Source organism: Dunckerocampus dactyliophorus, chromosome 8, assembly GCF_027744805.1.
Source record: "Dunckerocampus dactyliophorus isolate RoL2022-P2 chromosome 8, RoL_Ddac_1.1, whole genome shotgun sequence".
Taxonomy (NCBI): Eukaryota; Metazoa; Chordata; class Actinopteri; order Syngnathiformes; family Syngnathidae; genus Dunckerocampus; species Dunckerocampus dactyliophorus.
Window position 1 is genome coordinate 6,962,528 of NC_072826.1, and position 18,251 is coordinate 6,980,778.

The 18,251-nt window shown below is 40.6% G+C and overlaps 1 protein-coding gene across 13 annotated transcripts in view; it reads left to right on the plus strand.

Annotated features, from left to right (window-relative positions):
- Positions 1–18,251, plus strand: part of magi1b (membrane associated guanylate kinase, WW and PDZ domain containing 1b) — a 132,648-nt gene that overhangs the window by 43,568 nt on the left and 70,829 nt on the right. For all 13 annotated transcript variants that reach the window (XM_054785535.1, XM_054785540.1, XM_054785537.1 and 10 more), the window contains exon 2: positions 13,928–14,044. In XM_054785535.1, the coding sequence (XP_054641510.1) occupies positions 13,928–14,044 (117 nt within the window). The remainder of the gene's footprint in view (positions 1–13,927; positions 14,045–18,251) is intronic.

The window sequence follows — 18,251 nt, forward strand, 5'->3', positions numbered from 1 at the left end:
ATAATAAAAATAATAATAAATAAATAGAGAATTTGGGGAGAAAAAAGTTACTCTCTATACGCACAAAGAATGTACCAAAATACGAAGCCCAGATATCAAGGTATGGACCATACTCTGCATTACCTGTACTGTAGCACCCCTAATATGTACACATATGCATCAGTTCACCTTTGCCATATTAAATAAAGTTGAGTAAACACATATGTTGTAATTATGATTGACATTGAACGACTGAAGATGCTAATACTTGAATCCGGTTTTCACCCAGCTTTGAAGTTTGGTATTTGATTTTATGCTTTTTCATTGACTGCAATCTGTTGATTGAACAGGCCTTTTGTCTCCTTGCAGTGATTGGTGACAGAAAGAAGGAGCACAAATACCACATACCCTGCATTGTTGACCTTTTTTATTACAGTACAGTATATCGTATTCTTCTTTGTTGACGTCATTGGTGCGTGACAGTCACATAAGTGTGATGTTGCACGGTTTTTGTACAGTAGCTGACACAGATACTGTCATCATACTTAACACAACCAAGTGGAAAGCCCACATTAGGGTCTACCTTTCCAGACTGTAGTCCAATGCATTGGGCTGAATTGAACTGTCCTGCAAGTTGGAAACTTGACTCATTTCTTATTTTATTGTGTATGTGTGTGAATGGCGTTCCTGCCCACTCAGCACATTCCCTTAGGTACAGCAGTTGGGGCACATCTGTGTTCCACTCCCTGTCCTGGAACCAGCCCAAAGACCCCTACCCTCACTCCCCCCTCCTGCTTTTAAACTGCTTATGTTGTTTCATGCCTCAATAGTATGTTTCTGCTCACATCTCATTTACTTCGGTCGCTACTTTGTCGTGAGTAATTTTGGGGTTTCTTTGTGTTTACACTGACACTTCCTCCAGAGCTATACCCTGCTCAAATCTCTTAAAGGTTTTAATCTGATAGATAGATACAAAAGGCTTTGGCAGTGTAGTAGTTCACATAGCTGACCTTTTGTGCAGCTCTTGTGGGATAAATTTCTTCTCCATGTGCTCCTAAATCATCTGGGATTGCCTCCACCCACTACCGTGACCATGGACAGGAAAAGTGGTACAGACCGGAGGAATATGGCATTCTATGACATAAATCTCAAGCTCCGCGTCATCTTTAGACCACCATGTATTTAATATGTTGAATGTAGCTGAACAATGTCACATCTTGTCTAGCATGTGAATACAATACACAGGCTTTGTCCATTTCTGATTTAACTGGTGCCAACACAAGTGAGAACGTAGAAGGCATCCATCCAAGCATTGGGGCTTCCTTACAACTTTAAGTACCGTGGGTTGTGATTAAGTGTCTAAAGTTGGTTTTGTGACAATAAAAACAGGAGAACCCCAGTAGCCACTACACACGATCTCACACAAACATACAAAATGATCTGACTTTGTGAGGAAATAGTGGTTCCGCCTGGCTTCAAGAAGTAACGGGTGCACAGTGTTATTTATTGTGCATGTTGGTCTATTTGTTGTGCTGAGTATTAGCTGCCATTGTGAAGAAGGGTCTTTACTCTTTTTGTCAGTAACTATCTGTCTTTGTGTGTCTGCTTTTAAGCATCCTGCGAACACTGCCTGCCGCAAGGTGAACACTGGCTTCTGTAACAGAATGATATAATATTATTCACACATTTGTATCTCGGTGACCTAATAAATACACAACAAGCAAGGAGTGTACTAGTTTAAATGTACCGGGAATGGTGAAAAACAGAAAAATCTAATCTTTACGTGTCAAAATTGTATTTTCAACCACAAACGGCTGTTAAAGTAAGACTGTACCATATGCTCAGAAGATAGACAGCATGTAAAAATAAGGACGTAAAAGAGTAGTCTTTGAAAGTGTGTGGGGAGGTGTGTCTGTCCGTCACTGTGTCGTCACCATGGCTTGGAAGGAGGCCCCTGTGGTGGATTAAGGCTCAGAACTGGCAGCATCTGACTGGGTGTGCTCCAACACGAGCCTTGTTATAACATGCTGTTGACAGACTTTTTAAGAAAGTATCAAGTCGCCTTCTGCATGTGCCGCATGTGGCTGAGCTTTTATCTATTTGCAAGCGAAGAGTAAAGATTCTGCCCTTTTGTTCACTTGTAAGAATGTTATCTGAGTCAGCTCAACAGCTCATTTCAACACACACTTGCTGATTTCCAAGTCTGGAAATCACACACACAAAGCTCTTTCTATGGTTCACTGAGCTTTATCTTTTTTTTTTTTCCTCTCATGGTGCTTGGACGTTGCAAGTAATAGACATTTACATACCTTCTTATGTTCACAGGAAGAGCACATGGCACGATGCACGCATGCATCCTTCTGCATATATGCAGGCACAGGCCATCAATGCCAAGATGAGAGTACATTGTGGAATCGCTGATGCATGAGATGCACAAATGTAGGCAGACGCGCATACATAATAGGTTTATCAATTGTGTGTGTGTGTGTGTGTGTGTGTGTGTGTGTGAGAGAGAGAGAGAGAAGTGGTCTCGCAATCCTGCCTCACTCGCAACTGGAAAAATGCTCTTTAAAAGTCAGATTAGTATATGCTGAGCCGCCTGCATTAATTCAGAACTACGTTTTCTCCAGTTTTATTCTGAATACTGTTGAGTGTGTGGTCATAACTTCACTCCTGATCATTCAGTCCATAATATAAGAACCAAATTGTTGTGTGAGGGTGCGCACAAGTGTGCGCCTCCATGTCTGGCCTGGAGTCAGCTGTTAAGGGATGCAGCATTGGCTGAGCGTTGCCTGATGTTGACCCAGAAAGGGCTGTGGATGTAATCAGCAGTGACTGCTCCCACATTAGCCCACAACGCAAATGAAACATACAGCTGCGTGTGGAAATTGTTTGCTGCATGTTTTTTTTTTACTTTTCATGTGTCTTATCCTTTCTGATGAAAGACAGGGATGTCCAGCTGCCATACTTTTAACTGGGTACGATGAAATGTTGTCTGTCTTTTGATGCAGTGCTTTAGTGTGCATCTTTAATGTCCCCCCCGCTTAATCCCCATTTATGCTTGTTCATGTGAGTATGCGTTTGCGTTCTCATTGTGCTTCTAAAATTAGATCAACGAGCAGATGTGGAGAGTTGAGTGTCCCTTTCGTATGCATGTGTTGCCAAATGTACTCATGCACACAACTGAGGCTCGATGTGTGTATTTGTGTGTTCACACAACAGCTTGAGCCTGTCTTGAGTCAGCAGTGTGACAGGGTGACGGACGTTTGAAAATGGGTCAGCTGTGCCCTTTGATGGCATGAGAGGGGTGGATGTGTACAGCATGACGATCGAGGTGGATGTTTGCGGTTCAAAGGGTGCTGCTAAAAAAAATAGTCTGGGGGTCATTAGCTGGGGATTACATAAGAGGAGAAGAGGCAAAAACAGTGGAGGGACAGAAGCTTGGATGGAGGAGTAGACTCGTATTAGGCTTCCTACAACTCAGTTTTAAATACAAGAATAGATACAACTGGTTCAGTACTTTAACCCATGTGCGGTCATATTACAACTGTTTCATTTCACAAGCAAGGATTGCTCATGTAGTTCATTTTATTTGAATTACAAGATATTTTATGCTGTGAAATATGGATTGCTGCAGCTTGTTTCTTTTATATCTTTCTACATTTGACATTTCCTTACTACTGAGCAGATCACAACATACAGTAGGTGACTGTGCATACACAGTGACATTAAAATGAATATGTGAAGGACCACAGCTTTTACAGTACAGATATGAACGTGAATCCTACCAAAGTAAACGTATCAGCAGATGCACCCAGTACTAAACAGCTGAAGCACGGCCGCGCCGTCCACACATCCTTGAACGGCATACGCCCCCTGGTGGCAGCTTTCATTAGCTTGTTGTAGCCTTGCTTAACATGAGGGACTTGGAAGAAACTGTTAATTACAGAAACTAATGGCCCTTCCCTGTGTGGCCATTTAGAAGCATGCAAAGCTGCCATCAAGATACATTATCCCAACTGCAACATGTGCAGTAACAGATAGGGCAAACTGCCTTGCTCAGTAACAAGGTAATTCAGTCATAATAATTTGGTTCTATCAGACCTCAGAGTTGGACTTACTGTATATTTCATTTCATTTCATCAGGTGAAAAGGTGTAAAGCCTGCTAAATAGTATTGTTGTGTTAAAATATTAATTTAAAGAAAAGTTTTATATTGTTTGACATGTTTATTGAAGTTTTTAAAAAATGAATTTGCTGGCGACCAGTCCAGGGTGTACCCCGCCTGTCGCCCGAAGTCAGCTGGGATAGGCTCCAGCAAGCCCCTGCGACCCTAAAGAGGAGAAGCGGTATAGAAAATGGATGGATGGATGGAAATGCACATTGGCATTTTTCCCCCCAGTTTTAAAATGTAATTCCTCTACAAACGCCGTGGCCTTTGCTATGATTTTCCCTGCCATTTTTCTCCCCCAGTGATATCAATCTTGAATTGTCATTCTTTGAGAGCGCAGCATTGTGTATGATGGAGCTTTACTCATTTGTCACAACTTTGCTGTTGATCATCCTTCTCTCATGACATCTGTCTCTCTCTGTGTAAAGGCACTGAACTGGGTTATTAGCTGCAGGGCTTTAAATCTTGCAGCCAATCAGATGGCTTGTCACATGAGACTAATACCTTGGCAGTGAAATACTGCCTGTTAAAGAGAGCCTCCAATGGAAGCATAATTAACTTCTTAAGTACTGGCTCCCAAGTAGCTAATACATTAGTCAGGCCATCACATCATTAGATGGCGCTGACAGTAACTTTGCATCAACAGGGAGTAATTATGGATCTCTCTGCCTTTTGAGTGGTCACTGGTGATCTTTGAGTTAAATGCAAAGTGTCATTGTGGCTTGCCTTACCTCTGTCGCACATCTGAACCAAAATTCTTAGATGTTGCATAAGAACCCCTCTTACTGTATGCTTCTTATGCATAAATCTGAAGTCATGGCCAAAAAGAGGCATGGCTGCATAAATTAGACTGATTAGTTCTATTCCAGAGATGACATTTTAACATTAATTGCAAGAGAAGTACAATGAAAAATTATGACTGGGCAAGAGTCACGAAGCAATGCAGGTGTGTTTTTGAAATGTTTATTGTCCCACAGATTGACGCTAAACAATATTATTGTCAGTATTTTTTAGACTACATAAACCACTAATGTTATGATAATATATAATAATATATCATTAGAATGCAATAGTTGTGGAATTGCTGTTTATTACATGTATTTTCTCACAGGCAATTCTTACTGTCTATAAAACGTTTGCAGCATTTCTTGATATGCTGGCTGTTCAACTGTATTAAAGAGTAGCATTTCTTTTGCAACGTATTAAAGTACACCCTCTGTGAACGCACACTATTTTTGTTTAGGCGCTGAAACCAATACACAGTGAACGCTCTTCCTGCCTGTTTGGTGGTGAAAGATAAGGAATAGCTTGGTGTAATGGAATCTGGACCATTAGCAAAAAATTACAAAGGCAACAGTAGAGAGAGAGATCCAAAGTTAGCCTCTTCTCAGATTGAGGTAGTTTACTAATCAGCAGTGCATTGCTAAAGCTAACTGCTCCAGTCTCACGACTGAATCACTCAGCACCATGACGCACCCTCTGCTGGCGTAAACATGTCATTAGACTGTCAAAATCCAAATACTGTAGAATACATAGAAATTACGGTAGTAGTTAGTAAGGCTCACTTATGAGCAAATTGTGTAAGGGGGTGCCTGTTTAATTTACAGTTCCTCATGTAGCATTTCCAACATCCTACACATGCACATAGCAAGCGGATAAGGATAACTTCCTCCTTCTCAAGACCAATACCGATAACTTTTTATATCTATTATATATTAAATGAAGATTTAACTGTAATTTGTCTATAATTGGAGATAAGAACAACTTAAACAAAGTTGGATTTGACAAACTGCACCAGTAGATTTGTAGATCCCAAATATCATGACATCACTACTATTAACAAAACATAAAAAAAATAGGGACGGCTCAGAAGTACAAACCGTGGCTCCAATGGGTTTACTATCCGACAAAAGCCGATATCTTCAACGAAGGTAAAGGGCTGGTCATCCTGCGCGATCACTTCCATGATGAAATCAAAGATAACTTTAGCTCTCGGGTTGTCTCTGGCAAAGTTTTTTTCACTTTTCAAGCACCGCGTCGAAAGGAACAAACGCGATGCTGGTGTTTCAGGTGGCTGATAAGGTTTGACGTGTCAAAACTCCTGTTTTTTCCCCCCCTCGTCGTGGAGCATTTGGTGCAACTTGCATGCCAAATGTCTTCCTCTAAAACTGCATGTTTGTTTACAAGTGAGCTCAGGGTCACAGGCAAAAGAAAAAAGGAGCGCTTGATTTTCTCACCAGCACAGCCAGGGTAATCTCGCCTCATTGGAGAGTTGTTGATCGGTTATCTGAGTTATTTTTTTAATGTTATCGGATTTGTCGGTATAATGTAATAATTCCTCAGATCGACTCGTTAATTATTGGTCTCATTTTTATCATGCACCCCTAAAAACGACACAATGGCAATTTTTATACAGTGGTATTTTGATATTTGTTATTAATTTGTTCCAAAAGGTTTGATGAAAATGGAAACCTACAAAAACCGAGGCAATGTGTCCCATATTAAGTAATGCAATGTAATGTAAAGTATTGTAATCCGTCCCAGTCACCCAAAAATATTAACAGAAATACATTTTTATAGAGAATAAGTATAGTTTTACATGAAGAAAACAATGCAAACTAATTATAAATGAATAGATGCTACTTGTTGTTGATGCAGACTTCCCGTACATCCTGGCGAGATTGAATTCAATTGTGTTTTTCACCTTTTTTTATTAAATTGTTGGCATTCGCAACTTTCTTTAGTCCCATGGCGGATTCTTTAGCAGCATTCTTTAGCACACTCAACAAACAATGCAGATAAGGAGTCAATGAGTTATTTGGGCGCTCGATTTTGCAGAATGGTTCAGTACAGGGCAAACGTGCTAATTTGTTACGTGTAGTACTGCACGAAAACAGGGACAGTGTACAAAAATCTAGGCAAAATTAAGCCGTCCGCCGGGGAAATACTTCCCCCACACGAATGTTCCTTCTCCTCACGATGACAGCATTTCATTCACATTATGTCAATTTCCGTGAGATTCCGCGTTTAACAGTAAATTCCGTGTTTATTGGCAGGGTACTGGAATCTGAAAGCCAGAGACAATAGAAACAGCAGAGTAGACTCTTAGGCTGTAAAAAATGAGCCCCTCTGTAAACCTAGGACTGTAAATCTCGGAAACGCTGCACATGCTAGTGTTGCTTGTACCACAAATGCATGCTCCATAAACAACTATGATCAATGAAAGCAATTTGCACCACAGTAGCTTCAGCATGCTCAAGCACAGGAGTGTTAGCTACCGTGTCAAAGATTCACCTGAGACAGTCTTTGATCTGCTGTTTTTCAACAGATGTCAAACCACTCACAATTTGTTTTTGTTGTTCCACACCAGCTGTGACTGATTTGCCCGCATTGTGCCTTTTGTATTAACTTTAACTTTTTGTCTTTATGTGCCTTTACTGCTGATGCAAGTTGTCTGTCACGTGTTTCAAGAACAGACACAAGAGAACAGTCAGTTCATCTGTATAAATAAATGTCAAAATACACTTCCTCAAATCAGAGGGAAATCAGATTCTTAAGAGGTACCAGTTTTCTCGTAAGCATATTGTGGATGGACAGGACACATTGCAATATAGCGTACATGTACGTGCTTGCTCTGTTACATTACTGGTTGAAGTAATGGGATTCACGATCAAGGACGTTTATTCACAAGAACATGATGTCATCCCACCAAAATCGTTTCAGTCATGTGCCTCCTTTGTCTTTTGTTTTTGTAATACTCTGTTAGTCCAGGGGGTGGCGGCAGACTATGGTGGTCTGTGACCATTACCTTCACCTCAGTGTCTTTACTCATCTGGCAGCTGTTGCTATGGATACAGAGCTAGAACCTAATGCACAGCTCATATTGGAGGCATGATTGCACATTTGTTATATTGTGTAATCTGAAAATGCATTATGTTATATGTGTCTTGCCAAAGAGTTTTAGAAGGACATCTACAGCTCTCCACTCTTGTGCTTGTGAATGTCTGGTTATGACTTTCAACTTTGAAGCAATATGATATACTTGTAAGGAGCTTCATTTTAAAAAAATGATAGTGTCGAAGTACTGCCTGTTCCATAGACAAGTTTCTGTAAATACATCATAAAAATTTGGTCATTACATTACGTTTGTCCATAAATTTATAACCCGTTATTCGCCACAAAGCTATGATATAATACAACAACTACAAAAAATAAGAATCCCTGTTCAGGTGAGTGGCATTTACTAAAACTCTCCACGTAAAAATGTATTTCATTTTCAGACTTTGAAATGCATACCGATGAAGTAGGGGCCCCCATAAACCCAAGCGTAAGGCCTCTTTAGCCAATCAAAATTCCCCTGTGGCAGAGTTTGTGAAATCTGTGTGTGGTATAAATAATAATAATATAATAATAAAAACATAAACACAGGGTTTGTGGTCCTGGCGTAAGATTTCACTGGTCAAGGGTCACATGAGCTCCACCTGTGCTCTAATGTGAACATATGGTTAAGCCCTCATCTGAGTGATGTAGAATGTTAACTGTACATGGCCAGTACTAGTTGAATCAATGAAATGGCGATTAGCCCTGATTATCTGATTAACTAGAGCCGTGGATGAAGTCTTCACTTAAGAGTTGATTAGTCTTGACTGAGCTTGGCATAATTCAACGTTTAAACCTAACACACGTTAATGGAGCGGGATTGAAAGGTTGCAATCCAATTGACGATGAAGCTTGTTTTCTTACCGTACCCTACTTTGGAGGAACTGCGTTTACGAAACACAACAAAATAAAGCTTTTTCCTGGCTAACTTTTAAATGTCAACTTAATGGACGAAAAGTTTCTGAGTATAAAGAGCCTTTCTTGGATCAGATCAGGCAGCAATAATTGTTTGGTAAAATGGCATAACTTAACAAACTGGTCACATGAGACAAAGCATTTTTCAAAATGAGTCAATAGTTGCCTTGTAAGTTAAGAATAGCCTTTTGTGTATAACTAAATCTTCTTTCATCCCATGCTGAACAACCAGCGCAATGTTTAAATATCACCATGGAAGTCAGAAAGTTGGCCTACCTGAATCAACAACACAGTCTGAGTCTTCCATACAAAAAAATAACAGTAGAAATTGTTTTTGGAAAATCTACACTTTTAACAATGTAAGGACTTGTTTGGAGCACGAAGAGAACACACAGGCAGTGTTTCCTGCTGTTTCCAAATCCACAGAAATCATTCAAAACCTCAATTTCCACCAGGCCCCCACAAACGGCGGATTGAGTTTCAATAAAGTTTGTTTTTTCACGGTGTGAATTCAGACGTCAACTTCCAGCGGATGGTTTGGCAGGTCCCTATATTTCCTTAAGTGCGTCCAATTACAAAGAAAGACTGGCTGGTGCCTTGTCTGGCCTTGGCTTGGTGAATGTGAAAGAGAAAGAGAGACAGAGTCTTGGCCGTTTTTAAAGGACATTCCTGTGAACTCGAGGAACTTTTCACATTTAATCTGTGTCAAAAATTCTGCTCATGTTTTGTCTGAGTGGGCTTTCTGTTCCCTGCAACAAACGCCGCCTCCCTCTTTCACTCGAGTGGATTACGAAATCTGCTCCCAAAATCTTATGGAAATGAATGACAGCTGTGTTGCGATTGAAACACACGTCTTATTTTATTTTCTTCTGACAAAGGATTTTGGTGGGTGAGTTTTTTGGGGGTTTTTTGTAGAGCCAAATGTTCTCCCTGCCTGGTCCTACTGCCTGACTTCTTCAATCCAGTTAAAATAAGCTCACTAACCCTGTAATTGCAGTAATTAACATGCTGTTATGTATTGCTGCCGTGTTGCCAATTTAACCCTGTTGCTGTTTAATTTTGCTGTCCATTCAGTGTCTTTGAAGGTGTATGGTGTCACTTCTTTTTTTTTTTTAATATAATGGTATTGGCCAAAATCGGAATTGGCTCTGATCTGTAATTGGTGATCGGCCAGAAAAGTGTAATCTGTGCACCCGTACACTGCATGTTTTGGGGAAACAACCTCAAAAATGAAAATGTTGGATATTCTCAGTGCTACGGTTTTTCACGTATTAAGATCACACCTACAGTATGTCAACATTGTGTCGTTCATCCGCTCCACTGGACTGCAATAAGCCATCTGTGCAGGTTTCTTCTTCTGCAGTAACAAAACAAACCAAGACCCATAGTGCTAGTTAATGGGCTTATGGTGTTAACATACTCTGCAGTTGTTTGAAGGGTCTGACTAGTTGCCTTAGAGACTTACTGTAAGTGGATGTGAGCCATGATCCTTTTGACCCTCCTGAACACAAAGTGCTCTTGGGTATTTTCCAAAACTGACACTACAGTACTGAGATGAGCACCAAACAGGACTGAATTTGGGGCAGGACACTGAGCTAGACAGAGGATGCAAGTCACTTTGGGGTGCACATTGCGTTTTTTTAAATTCATATTATTATTGAATTTGACTTAGCCATATTGTACTAAATAGCCTGACAGAGTATTACTGAAAAATCGACCACATGGCACACTTAAACACTCTGCGCTGTGCTTCTTGACTGCAAAAAAATGCACAGACGAGGCTGATGGCAAGTGTCCGGTTTTGGGTGCAAGGATGTTAGATTCATGTCAAAAGTGGGCGGTTGCTTTAAAGATTAAAAGCAACTCCCTTTCTTGTGTACACTCTGGTCTTTTACTATTATTTTGGCCTACTTTAAATGTCACAATACAGTGGAACCTTGGTAAATTAAACCCTTGTTAGCATGCATTTTGGCGTACGTTCAAAATGTATGCAAAAATTTTGCCTGTGCATGTACATTTCCCAGCTAGTGTACAATATGGCACGCATCTTGGTTGTGGTTATGTTATTAATACACTGCGTGAGTCCAACTGTGTTCGAAACATATTTTTATCACAAAACATCCTTGTTAGCAGCGAGTTAGAATGGAAACTGGAACCGGACATCATTCTCCCCTAGCTCCATTGCCCATCTATGACATCATCAGTGGGTTGTCTCTGTAGTTCTTCGCTGACTAACACACTTACACCACAAGTCTCTGCTTTTCTTCTTCATCATGGCTGCAAAATAACTAAATAGGAGCCAACGAAAATTGCAAGTGCCAGCATTTTGATAAAGAAGGTGAGAAACACTATTGAATTGAAGAAATAACTTAAAGTAAAGTAGGATGGTGTCAGCCGTGTGGCTATCATTTCTCTTTTGTTGTTCGTCATTGCCGTCTTTGTCAACAAATGCCTCCAGTCAAGGTAAACGTGACATTAAATGTTCATTTATCCCTTTCATTCATCATTTATTTATTCATTTTAAATAGTTTTTGCATGTAAAACTAGAATTGTTATATATTGAAAGTGTTTGTGTGAACATTTTTGGGTGTCCAGAACGGATGAATTTGGATTTGCATTATTTCTTATGGAAAAAATTGGTTTAGTTAGCGTACACTTCGGTTTGAGTCAGACCTTCTGGAACAAATTAATGATGCTAACCGAGGTTCCATTGTGTAGTAACTGAGCAGAGGTGGGAGCTGGAGATATGTGTGTATAGCTTCAGAAGTCAGTTTCCGGTTCAGTGGTCCTCATTTATTTTTCCTCTTGTCCAAAAATAGATTACAATGGCACAAAACGCAAAACACACTTGTAGATGTAGTTTATTTGGATGCTCACTGATATGAAGTTTTAGGACATGCAGGAGGCAGATTTTCCGATATGTCATGTGGCATCACACAAAATAACCATTCAATTAAGTTTTTATTGCAATCTTTTTGTGCATATTTTCCCCAAAAATGTTTAACAGATAGCTTGTAGGGTCTTTAAAATCTGAAGTTCCTTTGTCTTTTGAGCACCTAATGTCATTGTACTGGGTGGTTGTTCCAAGCTATGGGTGTACTGTACTGTATCAGCAGGAGAAATGTAGTTTAGTTGAGTAAAGCACAGTTTGTTTCTAATAAGACAAATACTGTTTTGGGCAATGTCATAGCATTTCCTCATGGTAGAACTTCCTCACATTCCGACTGAGTCACATAGCCACCTTTTATTGGTGGATTAATACACATCGCTCTCCAGTAACTGCTGTGTACAGGAGCATGTAGGGATGTGTGTTATGCACTCTGTGTTGGCCTGAGCGCTTCCTTGTGACCTGTTGTGAGGATTACAGCACAGTGATTTGTCTGGATGGGACGGCGCCAGGAACAGGGTTTCCTCCTCAGGAGGGGCTTGGTCTATGGGGCGGAGACTCTCTCTCTCTCTCTTCCTCTCTCTTCATCGCTCTCTTTTCCTCTCTTGCGCTCTCTCTCTTCTTGCTACTTTTCCTCTACATATTGGAGTCAAGTCTCCCTCTTTAGTCCCTTGGTTATTTATACAAACTTGGTTACAGTAATCCCTCCTTTATCGCGGTTAATAAAATAGGATTTCTTTCTTATAAATGGAAAATGTTTGTAGTTGGAGCATAGAAAACCTGTTTACAACCTTCTAAATATGTTTTTTTTTTTAACATTGTTAGAGCCCTCTAGACATGAAATAACACCCCTATAGTTTCCTTTACACGCGTAGACATGATAAAAGGAAATAAGACACATGAGACATAAATAAGATAACAGACTTACACATTGGCATTGGGAGAGTTTTCTAGACAGCATACATCCTGCGGTAGCTATTGTCTCATCAATGTAACATGACTGCCACCTAGTGACCAGTGTAGAATTCTAGACGTTTTTGGATGCGTCTTCTGAATGCCTTATAATTGTATTTTTTTGGATTATTATGCTCGAAAATGCTTATAATTTGCTTACACATGCATAGTTTTGACTAATAATAGGCCGGCGTCAACCACAAAACAGCAATAATGTATTAATTTATTTTTGAAAAAACTCAAAATTCAAACCGCAAAGTGTCGAAGGACGACTGTCTTTATTTATTTATGTCAATAGATGTTAGCATACATACCCGACAGTTGAAGCTGTGGTCAGTAAGCTAGATTTGACTATATTGTATTGTACAAAGCTACAGCTGGTCTTCCAACCAGTGCAGTACACTCTCCTGTACTATGTACTATCACAATCATGTTATTAAACACACAAGCACATACACACAGTTTCCATGGCAACAGAATCCAGGGCCTTTATGACTAGCTGTTTGCCCAGGAAAACAAAAAAAAGACCTCAGCAGCAATGCAAAGATGGCAAACATTTGTATGAAAAATGATATGGTGTGTGTATTTCCCTGAAGCCATGTTGTCGTTGAGCTTATTTTTAGAAGATGCTGCATAATATTCATTAGGTAAATTATGTAAATGTGTCTCCTCTCCATCTCCATTCCATTATTCATGTTGTCATCCTGTTTGTTTTGCTCGCACATGTTTAGTATGGCCAGTAATGTGAGCATTTGCTGTGATGACCACACACAAACGCATGCAGAAACAACGTACATTCTCACCATTCACCAGGCTAATGTGTTTCTGTGGTCCAGATGGCCAAGCGGTAGGATGACTGACTCTCAGTGCTAGCTGTAATGCTAGCGGTCAGCTAGCTGGCAAGCTGCAGAGGGTGATTCTGCAACCAGCTGCCTCCTTTAAGTGGTAATGGCAAGTGTACAATGCACATTTAGCACATAGCCTGTAGCTTTGTTGTGGTTGCAAAATCAACTTGTTTATTTCATTTTGCAGGAGCCAAGCTCTGGCTTCATGGCACTGATTTTTAACAGTGATAAATATTGTGGCCCATAGGGGTTTTGATGCCGTTATCACATGTTTTCCTGTTTGTGTCCACAATGACAGGAAGTAAGCTGAACAAGGACCTGAAGCACTATCTAAGCCAGCGCTTCCAGAAATCTTCGCCTGACCACGAACTGCAGCAGATTATTCGAGACAACCTCTACCGTCACGCCGTGCCTTGTGAGTCTATGATCACCCTGCACCTTGTTCTATCTCCTCGCTCTTCACACTAACCTCGGCCTTGTTATTAACAGAGGAGAGCAACTTTAGGGTTTATTAAATAATTTTTTCTAGCTGTAATTCATGTCTCTTTAATTATTGAATACAAAATAGACAGGTAGTAACATACTTTTGGAGTACCTCAATGAAATGAATAGCAATACAAACTTGATCACAACTTTTTCAAAGCTGTCTTTTATTGAATTATATTTCTGAAGTTAATTTTACAATAGAAAAGGAGCACATTTAATTTTCCCAATGAAATGCCAAGGCTTCATCTTAAATGGTTCTCATCTGCTGGCTTTGCAATTAGATTATTCACAGCCCCCCACGTAAATTTCTAAATTTATTCTGGAAGCTTGTTTAGGAGATTTTATCTGCATTACCTCTACCGCCATATGTCAGCCAGACAGTGGGGTGGCAGTGGGGGTCTTGCTGTAATGGCCACTTTAATCACTTTGTGTTCTATGGCACTGTAGTAAAAACCATAGTGGTGTTCGCAGGAAATAGTGTATAATGGTATTCCCTGGACCATATTGTTTTGTTGGCAAGCAGTTGTCTTGCCAGAATATTACATTTGCATATTCCTCTCTTTAGCACAATTATATGTATCACCATATATCATAGTGGAATACATTTTCCCACAAAGCCAGCAAACTGAATAAATAGGAAAGCATCTGTTCATTTAGCAGTGTTTAGCTTTTAATGTGACGCCTTTGCTGTTAATGCTGTCAGAGATCAGTATAGACATACTGTACTGTATGTGTCATATGGGGATGTGCTGGTGATTAGTGCACAGCGAGCACGTGAACTTGTGACTGAATAGCTTGAGGAAACCAGTTGAAGTGGTCCTGTTAACTTACTAAATTGCCCTGTGTTGTAGACTGCCTTATGTCAACTCTGGGTCTAACGCCCGCTGTAATAAGACCCTCACTGACTTTCCATATATGAGCGCTGCCAGTTTTCTTTTTAGTAATGTCAGTCAGCATGCGCAAAAGCAGTGCAGAACATGGGTAGCGTAGCTGTGCTACTCGCGGTGCACCCACTTCTCAACATGGTCTTTGCAGTAGAACCAAGACCATGTCATCAAAGACCTATTGTATTTGTTGTCATTTTGCATCATCTATGTGAAATGACCACTTAATTTTTTGGTTCAGATTAAAGAAATTCACAGTTCACGTTTGCAATTGCCATAACTCTGGTTAAAGAAAAATAAAATAAAAATAAAGTCACTGTTCTCCCACCCTCCCCCATCAGCCAAGGCAACCTTTCAGTGCGGTCACCCTAAACGCACATTCAGCATACCCATTATTCCCACTGACCCTCCATTCTGCTGTCATTGTTGACCCCGACCCGAACTCATGACACCAGTGTTTCTAGTTCTCTCACGGCTCACAGTTACTCCCTTTCTGCCACCGTGTCATTCTTTTTCTAACTCTCATTATTGCTTGCCAATTAACCAAAGAAGAGTGAGAATGAGTTTTTTTGTTTTGGTTTGGGTTTTACAGGCCAACCTTCAGCGGCTGTTCTCTTTGCCAGTAGAACTCTGGTGTTCGATGCTTAATGGAAAGAAGCGGTCTGTGGTCAATGTGATGGGGATTGCTTGGTCTTCTTAAATGAGGGAGGTTTGCGGACGCTGGGCTGCTTGTGCATTTCTGAGTGATGAATCGTGGTACGAGCAGTGCAGACGATTGGGCGACCCGTATATAGGCTAAGAGGACAGCTAGAAGGGAGGAGGGGGCTGAAGCCGCAGGGATGGAGATGGGGGCTGGGTGTTTGGGTGTGTGGGGAGCTGTGGGGGGTAAATGGGAGTTGGTGGAAAAGAGACAGATGGAGAGATGCAACAGCACTCTCACACACGTTTTCACGCTGGTGTCAGTGAAGTAGTGGGGCTAAGGTAAACGTTCAGTGTTACACTTAGGCCATTTCTTGGTTTGTTTGTTTGGTTTTTTGCAGGTTAAAACAAAAATCGCGTCCACATAGTGCCAGAGCAGGACAGAGTCACATCCACACAGGAACGTTTATAGGTCGGATCACTGGGTGACAATGATGTAATCCATAAGGCACACCTACCTGTGACAGGCAGGTAGGACAGACAGACATGCAGACAGAACCACGAGACACCAAAACCATACAATAAAGAACGCATGCGTATAAAGTCTGTCGTCTTCCGCTTGTTCAGGGCTTGTTTAGACTGGCAATGTAGCATAATTACTTCTGTGAATAATTTTGGACTGGAGTGGGTCATGCCAGTTAAAATATTCAGATATTATGTTGTCTGGTCAGCAGTGGTCACGTTACGACGACGGGGTGGTGACATCGTCGTTTTCAGAAAATAGTGGTGTGCTTATTCCACAGAGTGTTTCAAGATTTTCCCACCCTGGAAGCCGTTTTAAAACAACAGCCGTTATGTGGATGACTTTACCATTTTGATGGGGTTGTCCTTCTTTGTGGGTTCCTGCAGAGTTATTCCAACATATGCAATCCAATTTTGTCACCTGAACAAAAGAGATGAAATTTGGCTCATAAAGAATTTATTGTAATATGAAAATTTTACATATTTGAACTCTTTAACGTCAGTGTTAAATAGTGATGTACTATTAAACATTGATTTAATCAAATTTACCTATCCAGCATTGTAAAACCATGATGACTGGGTGCATTGTATCTAAAAATAGTAATTGTAGTAATGTTTAAATCATCAAAGTTAAAGCTTATGTAAATTTCCGTGGCCACACAATGTTTTCAGGTCAAACGGCAAAGCATTTTATTGATTCAGCCTTTCATCTACATGAAAACGGAGGTCTGAGTGCCCTTAAACTGTATTTTTAGAAATGGCTCCCAGAGTGGGAACATCTGAAAACGCCGGCTTGTAATTTCCTTGTAGACAAAAAATCGGCTGCTGTATGAGTACGATGACGTCACCGACCCTTGTCGCCGTCAGGTGACCAGAAGTGAGCTTTGACGACGAGCCATCTCAATATCAGAATATTTCCACCTCATTACTCACCCCAGTCGACATTCTCCTGATATTTAGTTGTCTTATACTCCAAAATGACTAACAGAAGTAATTCCATTTCATCGTAAAGCCTAGAAAAGCCTTGGAAACCGGAAGACCACGGACTTATGTGCATGCGTTTTTTCTTCTTGTATAGTTTGGTGTGTCATGTGGTTCCGTCTGTGTGTCTGTTTACAGCGCCACAAGTAGGTGTGCCTTGTGTATTACCTCATTTTCACCCAGTGATTCATTCCCATCTGGATGCAACTATTTACTAATCCGGCACAGTGGAGACGCAATTATTGTTCAACCTGCCAAAAAAAAAATCCCAGGAACGTTTCCGTGTAGACAGAGCCTTAGTTTCTATGTGTCCATACTGGATCAACCGCAGGCCACAGGGTGTCTCAACATGCTGCTGATGACAATAAGAGCTTTTGGTGGGGGTTTCCTTTCAAGATAGCGCCCCACATACTGAGGTCAATGAAACTTCCCAAACACAGAGCGAATGATGGGAGCAGCACCCCTACATTCAGCATCCCCATCTGCCCCACCCCCACACACACTCATGCAGTCATTCAAGTGTGTGTGGCACTCTTGAACTGGTGTGTGTATAGAGTGTGTGCAGTATTTTGAGCAAATCTTGGCTTTGCAGCAAAATAGACACTGTACCTCAATGTTGCTACTTATTTGAGGCCTTGGAGGTCAGTGAATGTTCCCCATGTTGTAAATTGTTTTTTATGCTACTGAGTTTACACAATTCACCAGTCAAAAGAGAATTAGTGCTTTAACAGTCTGAGCGTAAAGTTTAAACAAAAGAGTAATACTGTACAAAAATGCAATTCCGTCAAAAAATTGGTGTGAATGACGAGATATTGTTGTCACCATGCAAATATACCAAAACAATCAATAGAGGCCACTGGTGACCTATGCTCGTTGTGTGCGAGTAGGCTACTTGGGCACAATAAGTTTGACATCTTTGCACTGGCAACAGCTTTGACTAAAAATATTATTTTTGGGTTGAGCCCCTAACCCTTCCATTCTGTTCAATGTGGTATCTTAGGATATCAACTTTAAAATCACAGGTCTCTGTGATCTACTGTATGTGTAGTTATCACACATTGGTGGGCTCACTGTGATCTATCCATCCTTTTTCTACGCTTATCCTAGAGT